Here is a 13,383-nt window from a genome sequence, read left to right on the forward strand (position 1 = left end):
GAAAAAGACTCACTAACATTTAAGAAGAACCAGAAAATCCTACAATTTGTTTAATTCCAGCCAATGCACTGGCCTTGAGCTTATTCTAGTATCGTCCTAACCAAACACACATTTCCAGCATACCTTTTTTTAAGGTGTTATCCCAACTTAGCTGCAAACTTGACATTAATGAGGTCCATCTCACCCGTCTCCTCCACCGCCGTGTCGTTGGACTCCATGTCCTCTCCAGAGGTATCCAGCTCTTTGACAAAGTTGGAGGGAAACAATCCCGACTTGCCGTTCAAATTGCCGCTCCACCAGCCCTCTTCGACCTACACAGAGAGGACATGAGGAGACATAGACATGGTCATGTTTGTGTCATTTGAAATGCAACCTACTGGAAAAAAACAACACTCACACCCACTAACCTCTGGCTTTGTTTGCAGTGACACTAGGACAATGACTCTGGTATTTATCTCTTGCAGATCTGATTTGGCAGAGATACATGAAACCAGGATGGACAGTCAAGGTAAATGTATAATAATTTAATTTTAGTGAATGAACAGGTATGTCCAAATCCCCTGTCCATGTCCAATGTCATGTTATAGCCGAGTGTCCTAAAACGCACTTAATCAAAAGCTCGTCTTTATTTTGAGGGTTTGAACGATGGACTAAAAAAGCACACTAAACTCTCTTTCCTGTTCAGTGAAGTTCCTTATAGACCTATTTGTTCTCGTTGTGATGTTTAGATACACATTACATATCCAAAAATACATTATTTGGGTGTTTCCTGTGTTTAAAATAATTTGCATATGCCGAATCATTTTGGTTATGAAATGTTATAAAGTAGCCTTACAGTCCCCTGAAATTCCACTGGAGCCATTAATGCTTCACATGCATAGTCAGATACTATACAAGTACTGTATTTAATCACATACAGCCCCGAAATATATAAGAGACCACTTCAGCATTATCAGTTTTCTGGTTTTATTATTTATAGATACGTCTTTCAGTTAATTTTTTTATTTTTTATTGTATTCTATAAACTCCTGAAAATTGTTCTCTGTGTTGGAATTCAACAGAATGGCTGCCATACATGTAGAGGTACAGATTTAAAAACAATGTGGAATGGTCTCTTCATTTTCTCCAGAGCTGCATATGATCAAAATACTATTTATTGTAAAAGAAACATACCAACCCATGCCACATAAATAATAAAGAATACAACAATTGAAATGTTTGCAGGTATATTATAGCATATTTTTCCACACACATATCCCTTTCACTTTATAAGCACTTCTTGTTGCATACAGTTTAAAAACGGTCCTGTCTGGCACTTGTTCTGACTTGCAGCACCGCAGATAACTATTTAACAGTTGGACTGTAGTCAGTGGGTAAATGCATTAAATGGTTTTAGTTTTACACCTATTACAGTGTTTCAAATGACAGACCAAAATCTGGTTTTGTTTATCCAAAACACTCAAAGGTCACCAATTATCTCAAACAGTTATACTCCCACTAGCTTCTCCAAACGCACTCTCATCAGAAGGAGAGCTTAAAGTGACCTGGACATATTGGACATTTCCATGGTAGAAAGTGAAAGCATGAAATACCTCTTCAGTGATGTCGATGATGTCTCCGACCTTCAGGTCCAGCTCATCCTCGTTCTGTGGCTGATAGTCAAACAGAGACTTGCACTGTCTCCTCTTGGGCTCTGTGGAACGCAGTTCAACAGAACACCAGTTTAGTTAACCAACCTGTTGTATGGCCCCATGTGTGCCAGTCTGAGATGTATAAAATAAGGGAAGGGCTCGGAGCATATTTTTGTCTCTGGTAAAATGTCAAAAGGGGGCGTTGTGAGAACTGGGACAGGTGATAAGCAAGCATAGGGTTAATCCAGGAAGCAGGAGAGCCTTAAAACAAGCTCTGAGAATGTTCCAAAGGTGAGCCTGTGGCAGGCAGCAGGCACACCCTGCTCAACAAGCTGAAAATACAACAACCTAAAGCAGAGACAGAATTGATGTGAATGTGTTTGAAGAAGCTTCAAACAATGCAACTGAAGATGCTGCCTGCGTTTGAGCTGATCTCTGAAGGAGAATATGAAGCTGGCAGTAACATACAGTTTATTTGTCAGTGTATACAGCTAAAACTTCTCAAGACTCAGGATAAGTTCCCATGTCTTGCTTCCCGCCTGCTGATTAAAGTGAAGACGGTTAGCCACAAAGTTAGCATCTACTCTGGCTCATTGTTACTTAGGTAGGCTGACTTTTAATGTGTACCAGCTACATAGTGGTGCAGTGATGACACATTTGTGTAGGCTCACCCAGATGTTAGCATCACAAGGGCTTCCTCAACAAAAAGAAATGGGATATTTCCATCTGATTTGGGAAATATTGCAGAAAACATGTTTGTCATTTAATCATCTCCCCACATTAACACCACTTTGATGATTCCTGAAGAGTAAAGGCAATCACCAGGAGTCAAACAATTATGTTTGGACTACACCACAAATCACCTGACTTCCCGTCACCAGCATTAAGCTAAAGGCGGCTAATGATCTGCATGGTGAGGTTTTAGTGGCAACTACTAACGTCTTTACTGTCGTAGAACAAAACGTGAACATCTCTTCAGTTTGTGTTAACCACAGGTCTTATTTCAGGCCTCTAACCAAAAACACGTTCAAAAGACCATCTACTTTACTTTAAGATAAGAGCACCAGAACGAGTTCAAATGAGGAATTATTTCCGGGTTATACGGACTCATTCCTGCAACACATTTTATTTTGCGTTATTTTGTATTAATTGACTGTTGTTCTTTTATTTATGCCGATTCATGTGTGCATGTTTGGGTGTACAGGTTTGTATGTATATATATATATATATATATATATTTCTATACATATTTCTAAATATATTTTTTTTACTAAAGATTGACAATAAAGTTGACTTTGACTTTTGACTTTGAAAAGGGATCAGACCGCTGATTTACCAATTCTGGATCCTGAGCCACAGTTGTCTTATCAATGGCCAACTTGTATTGCTTGAATCCAGAAAACATCACCATTAGCAGCTTTTAACAATGCGTAAGTGTTTCGAGTTTTCCCTTAACTGGAACTCTATACTTGGAAATCCTAAAAAAAACATGCCATTATGTAAGAATCAAAACCTAGTTACTGTAGCTAGGTTGGAGAAGACAAAGAAAAACTCATGATAGGATCTTTGAGCTAGACTGGACACGGTGCTACTATGCATGAGCCCACACACAGCACATACAGGTGGAACTATATTTGCTAATAAGTGTTGACCCACTTCTCATCCAGGCAATCATTCATGTGTTACTGCTGTGTCTTACTCTTTGAAGCAGCGGGTGGCTGAGGCAGGAAGCCCCCGGTCGGGATGCCGATGGTGCTCATTCTCTGGACCAGGTTGGCCACGTTTCCGGCGCTCTTCTCTCTCCTCAGAGGCAGAGAGGCTTCTTCTTTCGGCTCAGGCTTTGTTTCCTTGACCTCTTTGGATTCCTTCTTCACTTCCTAAAAATAAAAATAAAAAAGACACCAGAGACACCGGAATAAGTCAGAAGGCTGGTTTCCTCCTGGTTTTTAAATGATTCTTTTGGTCCCTTTAATAAAGATAATGTTTTATCATAATTGTCAAAAACCATAGTAAGGATCCTAAAGTAAACCATCCAATCAGAACCAAGGATTCACTGGAGCAAAGTAGCATTGCATTTCATCAGTCCATCTATGTTATTTATAGATTAACTGGCTAAAGTGGTCTCTCAACCTAAATGAATAACAAATTAAAGAACAAAGAATTGCATTAATTATGCTTTACTAACACAACAGGCTTTAAGTCAGGGGAGTGTCTGCAGGAGTGCTTCAAACAAAACAACTATTATTAGACATGACACGTTATATGTTATCACCAAAGAGAAGTAGTGTTATAGCAATGCGCTGCAGCTACGCTTCATATCAGTGGCACATCTGCCTCTTGGAGCTAATCTGCACCACCGGACGCGCTTAAATGACATGTATTTGACCTTAATGAAGAGTTGATTGGGAGCCGATCAGAAAAAAAGCATTAATATTCAGAATTAGGCAAGAGACACTGAGCACTGCAGCCATTCCTCACACACACACACCTCAGGCCATTCAGTGAGTGTTTAACAACCAGACTATGTATTGTTCTTGGAGGTGTTTGTTGGTATTTAAAGCACAGAACAGAATTGAATATTGTTTGTTTTTTCACCTTCTTTTTTCCGACAAAATTTTACCTCGTCTAAAAACAAATGTGTGGAAGAAAACCCGTGGTGAAATTTTGAGTTGGATTATTGTTAGGGACTGTTCCTACAGTACAAGACGTCAATTATTTTCATTCTTAACTTGACTTTAAATATGAATGCATGTACTACTCAAACTCCAATAGTATTCTCGCATTTAACTAAGATTTGTTTATGTTTAAGATTAGGACACCGTACAATACATTGAAGGGAAGTTACCCAGATAAAGTTATTTAAAACATTGAAATGAAGAAGTTGGATATTGTGTTATTTTGGGGATGACTTTGTGGCGAACAAAGCTACATACATGCTTTCTGTTGTAGCCGTGGTTTAATTACAGTTTCCTCAGAAATGTATTACCAAACACCACATCTACTTAAATATAAATGAGTTCAAAAACAACACGTGTAGAATAAATCAGAGACACACGTAGGTCAGAGTGGTAAAGGTGACATTACACATACTAGATCAAAAAGCCTTTTAATAGAAACTTAAATGTAGGTTTTTAAACATCTGTCTTTAGCAAGTGAGTTGTAGGATGTATCAAGACTGAAGTGGAATAGTAACATGTGAAACAATATGCATCAGTTTCAGATAACATGGGGAAGTGAAAAGTGTGTGAGCATTCTTATCTGGTGAGCTGAAGAGAAGCAGAAAAAGCCCATAACAACAATTTTGTGTGTAGGGGCTCAGTGCAGCATTGTGCTGGTTACTAGGAAACTCCATGCACAGCAGTCCACATCGCACCTTCACCAAATAGAGTCGGGAAAAACATACATGATGTGTACATAAATCCATTTTTCAGTGTAACATGCTTATTTTTTAATCAGGTTTATATTAGGTGAACACAGTGGGTTTGAGTCTGTGATGACCTTAGTGCAAACACAACTGTAAAAATAAAACTGTTGAAGCTACTGGGCCTTCCCCACTTCCGTATTAAACCATGAACCATGTGTCATAAACACTCTGCAGAGAATTCCAGTGTTATTACTGTCGCCCTGACCAGTTTGCTGAAGCCCCGCCCCTCTTCCATAACCCATGACTCTTATGGGATGCATGCACTCAGGTGACACACTGCCTGCTGTCAGATCCAATTTATTGTTCCCTGGCGTCCCACCAGTATTCTCCTTAGGCGTGAATGTGCGGGGACCCGTTTATTGCAGTTTTAATTATTTTATTTTAATGCCCTTTATCTCAACTGCCTTGCTTTTGACATTAGATAATACACTAGCTAGTAGATTACACTGAAGTCGAAATCTCACAGAGCCATTGCTGTAAAGGGCACATAGACCAATGAAAACTGGAACACTAATTGAACATCGCAGAAGAAAAACGATTAACATTCTAAGTCTCAAACTGCAGATCCACAGAGAGACAGCTGGCAGGAAAACAGCAAAAAAAGAAGTGTAAGATAAATGTGAGCACTGAGGAAGTGCTTCCACTACTCTCAGGTGTCTGTATGAAGTGAACTAACAACACTGAAGTCAGGTGTGAGGGGGGGTGTCTGCTGAGATATCTGTGGATCACTTCTTCCAGCATACTCAGCCCACACAGGAATTGTCCATGACATGTTTGATATGGTTAAAGAAGTGAGCTCAGCCAGAACAATACAAACATTCATTTAAAAAATAAACACAAAGGGGGAAGCTGGCTGTGAGTCTCTGGAAGTGTTTAAGTGTCTGAGAGGGGGACATAAATATCAGTTTGGCAGTTTTATAGTTTTTATAATCACAATCAGTGGCTCAGGAGGATCGCTTGATTGTCTTCCTCCAATATAAATAGACTTCTATCACCAACAGGGGATGCAACAAAAGGGATGAGAGGACTGTGTTATTAGAAGGGCAAACTTATGAATAATTCTAAATAATATATGAGCAGAAAACAAATACATGCATGTTTTTCTGTGTAGTATGCGTTTAAAGTGCTCTGTTTTTTGGAGTTCCCCTCTCCTGTAGTGTGATATAAATTGATGTGCATGTAAATGGTCTGCAAAAGCTAAAATCCCTGTGTTCCCTCCAGAGGGAGTTTTTCTCCCACACACTCCCCCCACCTCCCTGCCTGAAATGCCTCCAGTGGACTCCTATGTGATAGGCTAAAGGGTGGGACATCACTAAGCTGTTGAGCAATCACAGAGCTGGCCAGCTAACCAATCAGGGCAGACTGGGCTCTGGTTTCAGACAGAGGGTGTAAAGAGGTGCTGCAGCACAGGCAGTATGAGAAAAATAAAGAGCTTTCTGAACATTAAAGCATGGAGACATGTCCGTGTAGAAGCTGAAAATTAAAATAATATGTCCTCTGTAAAAAGGTTTTCCATTATCCAGTAATTGCTGTTTCTTTTTTTACCCTTAACATATGTTGAGGTTCGGGATAATCTCTCCACCCATGAGGTCCAATTAAAAGAATTACCTCTAAGCACTGAGCCCTTTCAACGTTTTTAAGATAGGCTAAAATAATAATATTAGCTTGCTTCATTCTTTTAGTTTTTCAGGAATTTGCTGTAACAGTCATTCAAAGTATAATTGGTTATTATTGCTCGCACGCAGTCGGTAGAGGCTTGGGAACCAGAAGGTTACCGGTTCAAGTCCAAGAAAGAACAAGTACTACCAAGGTGTCCCTGAGCAAGGCACCGTTCCCTACACTGCTGCCCGGGCACCGTACATATGGCAGCCCACTGCTCTTAACACTACGATGGGTCAAATGCAGAATGGGTCCGTGGGACCACGAGGGGTTCCTCCTTCTATAGTTTTTTATTGAGAAACGGCCTGTAGCGGAGGGAAGTTATCTGTGATCCAGTCAGCCGCAGCACGCTGTGATTATAATGTTACCAGCCTCATTATCCACATGATTGATGGGAGTTTTTTAAACTGTACACACTAAAGTACTTTACAAATAATCTATATGCCTTGATGACATCATTCTTTATAACACAGATCATTTTGAACACATGGATGTGTTTATACTGTAGGCCTATTTCTTTATGTCTTATCCAACTACATTTTTAAGTACGTTTATCTGAGTCTCAGGGGCTGCCTACAGCTTCGTCCATGACAACATTATACTTTTGTTTTGGAACACTGAACACTCAAAAGTGATCTGTTTCATTTGGAAAAGTCAGCTTTTTGAAAACCAACATTGGTCAGTTCAAAATGTTATCTAGGCCAACATCCATTGGTCCTGAAACTTAAAGCATGATCAACCCCCCCAAAAAAACGGACAATATCAATATCAACATTTTTGAGCTGAGCTATTAAAACATATAACATTACAAAGGCTGAGAACGTCCCATCAACATGGTTCTTATATACACACACACTGTCAGATAAAACCCAGAAACCCTACATATATAAATATATACACATAACACAACTTGTATAAATCACACAAAAACATGCCTTCCTTCCCTCCTAACCCTCTTCCATTGATTAACCACATTATGTCAAAGGCCCTTCAACCACAAGATACATTCATGTCACTCCTGAGTTACTATAATGAAGCTCTCCTTACCATCTCCCCCCCAGACATGATTTATGCCCCCCCGGCCGATCAGCTACAATATAAAGGAAGCAGGAAGAGGACAACATCTCAGGCGACAGTAACGCAGTCGGGGGCAAAGTTCAATCAGCCAGCGAGCTCTTTAGAGGATTAACTATCCCAGCTCAGTGACTGTGCCAGGCTGTTTAGCAGATTACCTATCTCACTACGCAGGATTACAGACTGGGAAAACTAAGAGAGCAATGACCGGGAACTGAGGGTTTAAAGACAGAAGGGAAGAGATGGGAGAAGATGCACTGTGGCCAATCTTTTCATGGTGCATGTGTAGATATCCCACACAGAACACAGACTTTCAAGCTGTAGATATTTTACGTGATATCGATATGAATATGGAGACAAATATTCCAGAATGGGCACTCTAAATGCTAGAAGTATACTAGATGATGCTTTATATATATATTCAACTACTTTTTACTGTTTTTCCAACGTCATCTTCCAACTTATCCTGTCGGTTCTGTGTTTCCATGATTTAATTTGACCATTTAAATTAATTGAATTTGTTGTATCACAATTTTAAAGCTTCAATTTGGTTACTTTTCCCGATTTAAGCATTCAAGGACTGTCAGAAATGTAAAATTGGACAATCATACAGTTTTTGGGTTATTAAATTAGATAAGATTAACTAAGATATACTTAATTTATCCCAAATTTGGAAAGTTTTGGTTACAGCAGTATGTAAAAAAGACATTGCAGACGAATACAAATAGAAATAAACACAAATCAACATAAGAGAAGTACCTTATCAATCCCACACTGGGATTTGTTTTTTAGATATAGTATCTAAATAGACTGTAACAGTCCATAGTTTCCGAGTTTCTATAGAGTACACAATATAGAGCCATACAGAATGATTTAGAAAACACTATAATAGACTTCTTTTCGAACCCAGAGAAAACGTAGTGTGTTTTGCTCACCTTTACAAAGTTGTCAGGGAAGAGCCCCCTCTTCCCGTTGAGGTCCCCCTCCATCCAGCCATCCTCTTCTATATAGCGCACGTTCTTGATGATCTCGCCGGGTCGCAGGGTCAGTTCGTCATCATGGAGCGCTTCGTACTCGTACTCCACCAGGACCTCTGCTCAGGACAGGAGGAGGGAGGGAATGGAAAAGAAAAGGAAGGAAGGAAAAGCAAATTAACAACATATCAAGAGTGACATCTTCACTAACGCTACGGAGCAAATGTCAATTTCGCATATTTCTTCAAGCATCTAGCATGTCTTCATTTATTTATTGTTGTTCATACAAAACATATACACTTTAAGCAATTCCATGATGGAAAGGAGCAGGGAGAAGAAAGTCTTAATTTGACCTGCCCTTTGTTAAATAATAGATGGTCTGTCAATCACTGCTGCCTACAAACAAACACTGACAGTATATTAACATGAACAAATAATAATCATCAAAACAACCATCTCCTATCAGTATCTTCATATTGTCTGATTATTCTGGATTATACAGTTTCTTAAAGATGTTCATACAGCCGTTTAAATAATCTGGTATGGATTTCAGCCCCACTACAGGGTATATTACTGACTCCAAACTGAGTGGGGACCATTTCATTTTAGAACAGGGACTGCATTTTGTAAAGAAAACAGAAGAGCAATTCAATAGTTAAAAAAGCCTACAATAATAAGAATAGCTACAAAGGAGCAAAGTTTCTACATGCATTTTCAGACCAATCCAACCCTAACCCTGTAAAATAACTACAAAACCAAAACAACAAAGGTTTTAACAAATGAATGTGTATTAACAATGCAAAAAAAAGAAGGAATGGCTGGCACATTGCACCAGATGGGTCAATATTCTTTACAGATGCTGTCTATTGTGCTGAGAGAAATGTGCCTCACAGACCACTGATCAAATCTTACAAACCCAGACTCAATATAGCAGTGCTCAAAGAAAAAGCCATTGACTCTGCTCTGACGATGAATGGATGCCTCTGTAAGTGATAAGATGTGGTTTTGATTTAAAGATTAAAACCTGACCTTTTCCCGTGATGTTTAAAGTAGTTACACAGCCAGTTACATTATTCCAAAAATAGAAAGCAACAAGATAGGTCGAGGGTCAAAAGCATCTTGAGTAGTCTTATGTTTGCAATTTCACCATTGCCATCTGAACAGGTAGGAAACACGATGGAAGTAAGAGAAGTAAAAAGACTTAATTAATGAACTAAAAGGCTTCACTTCAGACATGCTCTGATGCTAAGCCGAGTGAGACTTTAGCCATGGAATCTCTTTTGTCTGATGTAACCCCAACACAAATATCTTGCAATTTCTCCTTTAACATGGTTTACAAGACATTCAATCATTTGCTAAGACTGTTTTATGTTTTAGTTCACTATGCAATTGCTGGTTACGTATACATACTTCTTGTAGCAGTGCTGGAAAATCCCATTTAAATGAACCAGACAGCAGTAGCTCAGTGTGTGGTGCAGCAGTGGATCAGCCTGTACTTGGCTTGGGAACTGGAGGTTTTCTGCTTTTCTTTAAGTCATACCAAGTATGGAGCGTGGACTAGTACTAGTTCACTTCCTGGGCACTCCCAAGGGGCACCGGCCCTTCACACTGCTCCCTGGGCGCTGTATAATAGTTGCCCACTGCTCTTAAAACTAGATTGGGTTATACTGTATGCAGACGACACATTTCACAGTGTGTGCATGTACTATATGTCAAAATTTAAAAAGCATATGATTCGAATCATCAGTTTCCACCATAACCAAAAAAATCCTCCTTGATATTTTTGAAATAACAAAAATGATTGAGGCACGAAAAGATATAAACAGCAACGGTGTTTAAAGACTTTGAATGTTCTGCAGCTTTACTGCATACTTCATTTATAGGATTGTTGCGGTACAAAGCTGCAACACAGTAATGGTTATCTGAAACATGAACTCATGTTGATTATTCATCTCCATTAGGATTATAATGTTAATGACCAAACATCATGCATTTCTATATTATGGCTGTTTCAAACAGCTACAAATAAACATTGGCTGTACTGGAAGACACATCAAAAACACTTCAAAAAACAATCTATGCAAACAGATATTTAAGATCGTGTAGGGCTGACTGATTCCAGTCCAGCAGGTTGAGCGACCTTTAAAAGTAAGGCAGCTGTAGAGGAATAACTGGTAGAGAGGTATTTTACTACATGGTACGGCCCTTTAAGACCTGACTCATAGCGGAGACACTCAACTGGCATGGCTGCTTTCACACCAAGCACAGCCAAAACAAAAACATGAGGGTGACACACTCAAACACAGATACAGTATAATGGCCAAGCTGTAAAGGATTAACTGCTGGTGTGTATGTGGCTGTTTCGACTGTCAGTGATTGAGTGTGTGTGTCGCTCTGCTCTCCCTCTGACATCACCAACCTTGGCTCCAACACTACAGCAGTCTAGGCCAACATCCAAGGTGAAATTGGCCCTGACCGATGATGTCAGAGCAGCTCTCCCTTCTACATCAAACACTCAGCATTTAAGATTTTTGAAATGCATCCCAAATCCACCTCAAGATACAGGTGCTGGTTCGACGCCTCTCGTCACAGTAAGGCCTTAGCTGCCTGCTCTGTGTTCCTGTGGACTCAAACAAGACAACCAGATGTCTGCAAGTAAGGAGTAAGAGTGTCAACACAAAACAATAGTGAACGCAAAGGTCACATTGTTCTATAGAATGATTATGAATTGAATCAGGCTTTTTAGGGCAGAAAATGATTATGATAATGGCAAATCAAAACGATATCATTACATAATAGGACTACATATCAGATACCAATAACTGTTCCCAGCTTTAGAGGCACATTTTTAAAAGTTCTGTCTGCAGTTAGTACATCAACTTAAGGAATAGGCTATGTATTAGACTAAACATAAAAATAAATGTCAATTATTATATGCCCTGCACTGAAAGCCTATCACAAATACATGCACAGCTCTGTGAATGAAAAATCAGTGGTGAACCGTCAGGGCCTTCAAGGTATTCAGACAATACCCTGCAACCCTCAGATACAACAAATTAAAAATCTAATTAATTATACAATTAAAATGTAATAACATTTAAATCAAATGAATAAATGAGATGCGTATCTGTGTTGTTGATCTGTAATATTTGGGTGTTACGTTGATTTGTTTGTCTTCCGTGCACTACGCATTTCAGTGGTTTTGTGTTAGGAAAAAAATGCAACCAATCAGATATTTTTCTGGGTCTCTGGGAAGAATATCCGTCAGCCAGGGTATTCTATATCCTCGATAGAATGCCCTGGCCCTTAAATGAGAGCGTACGTTTGGATTGACAATTTGATCAACCAATCATATATTGATTTGTAGCCGATGGGCGTATTCTTTCAGATTTTCCCACGGTTCCAGGGTATTCTAGAAGACCTGTTAGTTCACTGGCCGGAGACAAAGGATCTAGTTATTATTTATACATCCATGATCTAGTTAAGTGCTACGTAGCAATTGATGTAGTGAGTTCACGTAGTTCTTATTTTACGTCGAGATGGCAACAGGTGATGGTTCGGAAGTGTTGTGCCCTTTTCAAGACGACCATAAATGGTGTGTAACGATGTAGCGAGCGCAGTACCAGCAACTCAAGTGAGTGACTGCCTCTGTGACGTCCGTCTGACTAAAACTAACACATTTTCAATCTGGGGGGGAGCGTCCAAATGGGTCATGAGAGCTATCTGTATGGCCTAACATGCAAAAACATGTGTTAAGAATTTAAGCAGAAGCAAAAACGACATGAGGATTGAGACACTGAATGCAAGTGAAATGCACATATACTTTTTTCTGCTGGTCATGTGAAGGCAGATTAAGAAGAGCTTTTTCTGTTCACACCAGCGATTTTGAAGCTGAAGATAATTCAGTCACACAAGAGCAACTATTCTACCAACTGATTAACCAAACCAACAGAAAGACCAGTCTACTTTACACTTAGACCAACAGTCTAGACACAAAGCGTGGAAAAAACCCAACACAAGTTGAGCAATACTCACAACTAAGCCAAGGCCCCAGACAGTAATTTGGGAGTATCTGTCCATGGAACCACAGGAAGAGATATGGTCTGCTGTAGTAAACAAAACATGGGAGTCACACTCTGCTGAGTTAACGGGGCATCTGACGGATAATTGGATATGGAGCAGAGGGACTTTCTGTAACCACACACATACAGCCACACACACACACACACACACACACACACACACACACACACACACACACACACACACACACACACACACACACACACACACACACACACACACACACACACACACACACACACACACACACACACACACACACACACACACACACACACACACACACACACACACACACACACACACACACACACACACACACACACACACACACACACACACACACACACACACACACACACACACACAAATCCCCTCTAAACACCATACACCGACTTAAACACAATGTTTGGATTTTTGCTCACTTATCATATCTTGAACACACATATAATAAAATGTTACTTAAGCAATTGTTAGTTTTTCAAACCAGTGCAGTGTATTACAAGTTTCTGGCCAAAAAACAACATTTTACGAGATT

General features: G+C 39.6%; 1 protein-coding gene across 1 annotated transcript in view; it reads right to left on the minus strand.

The window, feature by feature from the left end:
• The window catches only part of cd2ap (CD2-associated protein), a 66,462-nt gene that overhangs the window by 43,126 nt on the left and 9,953 nt on the right, over positions 1-13,383 (minus strand). Inside the window, exons 2-5 of the mRNA XM_063901985.1 lie at positions 8,724-8,881; positions 3,331-3,508; positions 1,593-1,693; positions 185-311 (exon numbers count right to left, since the gene is read on the minus strand). Of these exons, the coding sequence (XP_063758055.1) occupies positions 185-311; positions 1,593-1,693; positions 3,331-3,508; positions 8,724-8,881 (564 nt within the window). The remainder of the gene's footprint in view (positions 1-184; positions 312-1,592; positions 1,694-3,330; positions 3,509-8,723; positions 8,882-13,383) is intronic.

This window comes from Eleginops maclovinus, chromosome 15 (assembly GCF_036324505.1).
Source record: "Eleginops maclovinus isolate JMC-PN-2008 ecotype Puerto Natales chromosome 15, JC_Emac_rtc_rv5, whole genome shotgun sequence".
NCBI lineage: Eukaryota > Metazoa > Chordata > Actinopteri > Perciformes > Eleginopidae > Eleginops > Eleginops maclovinus.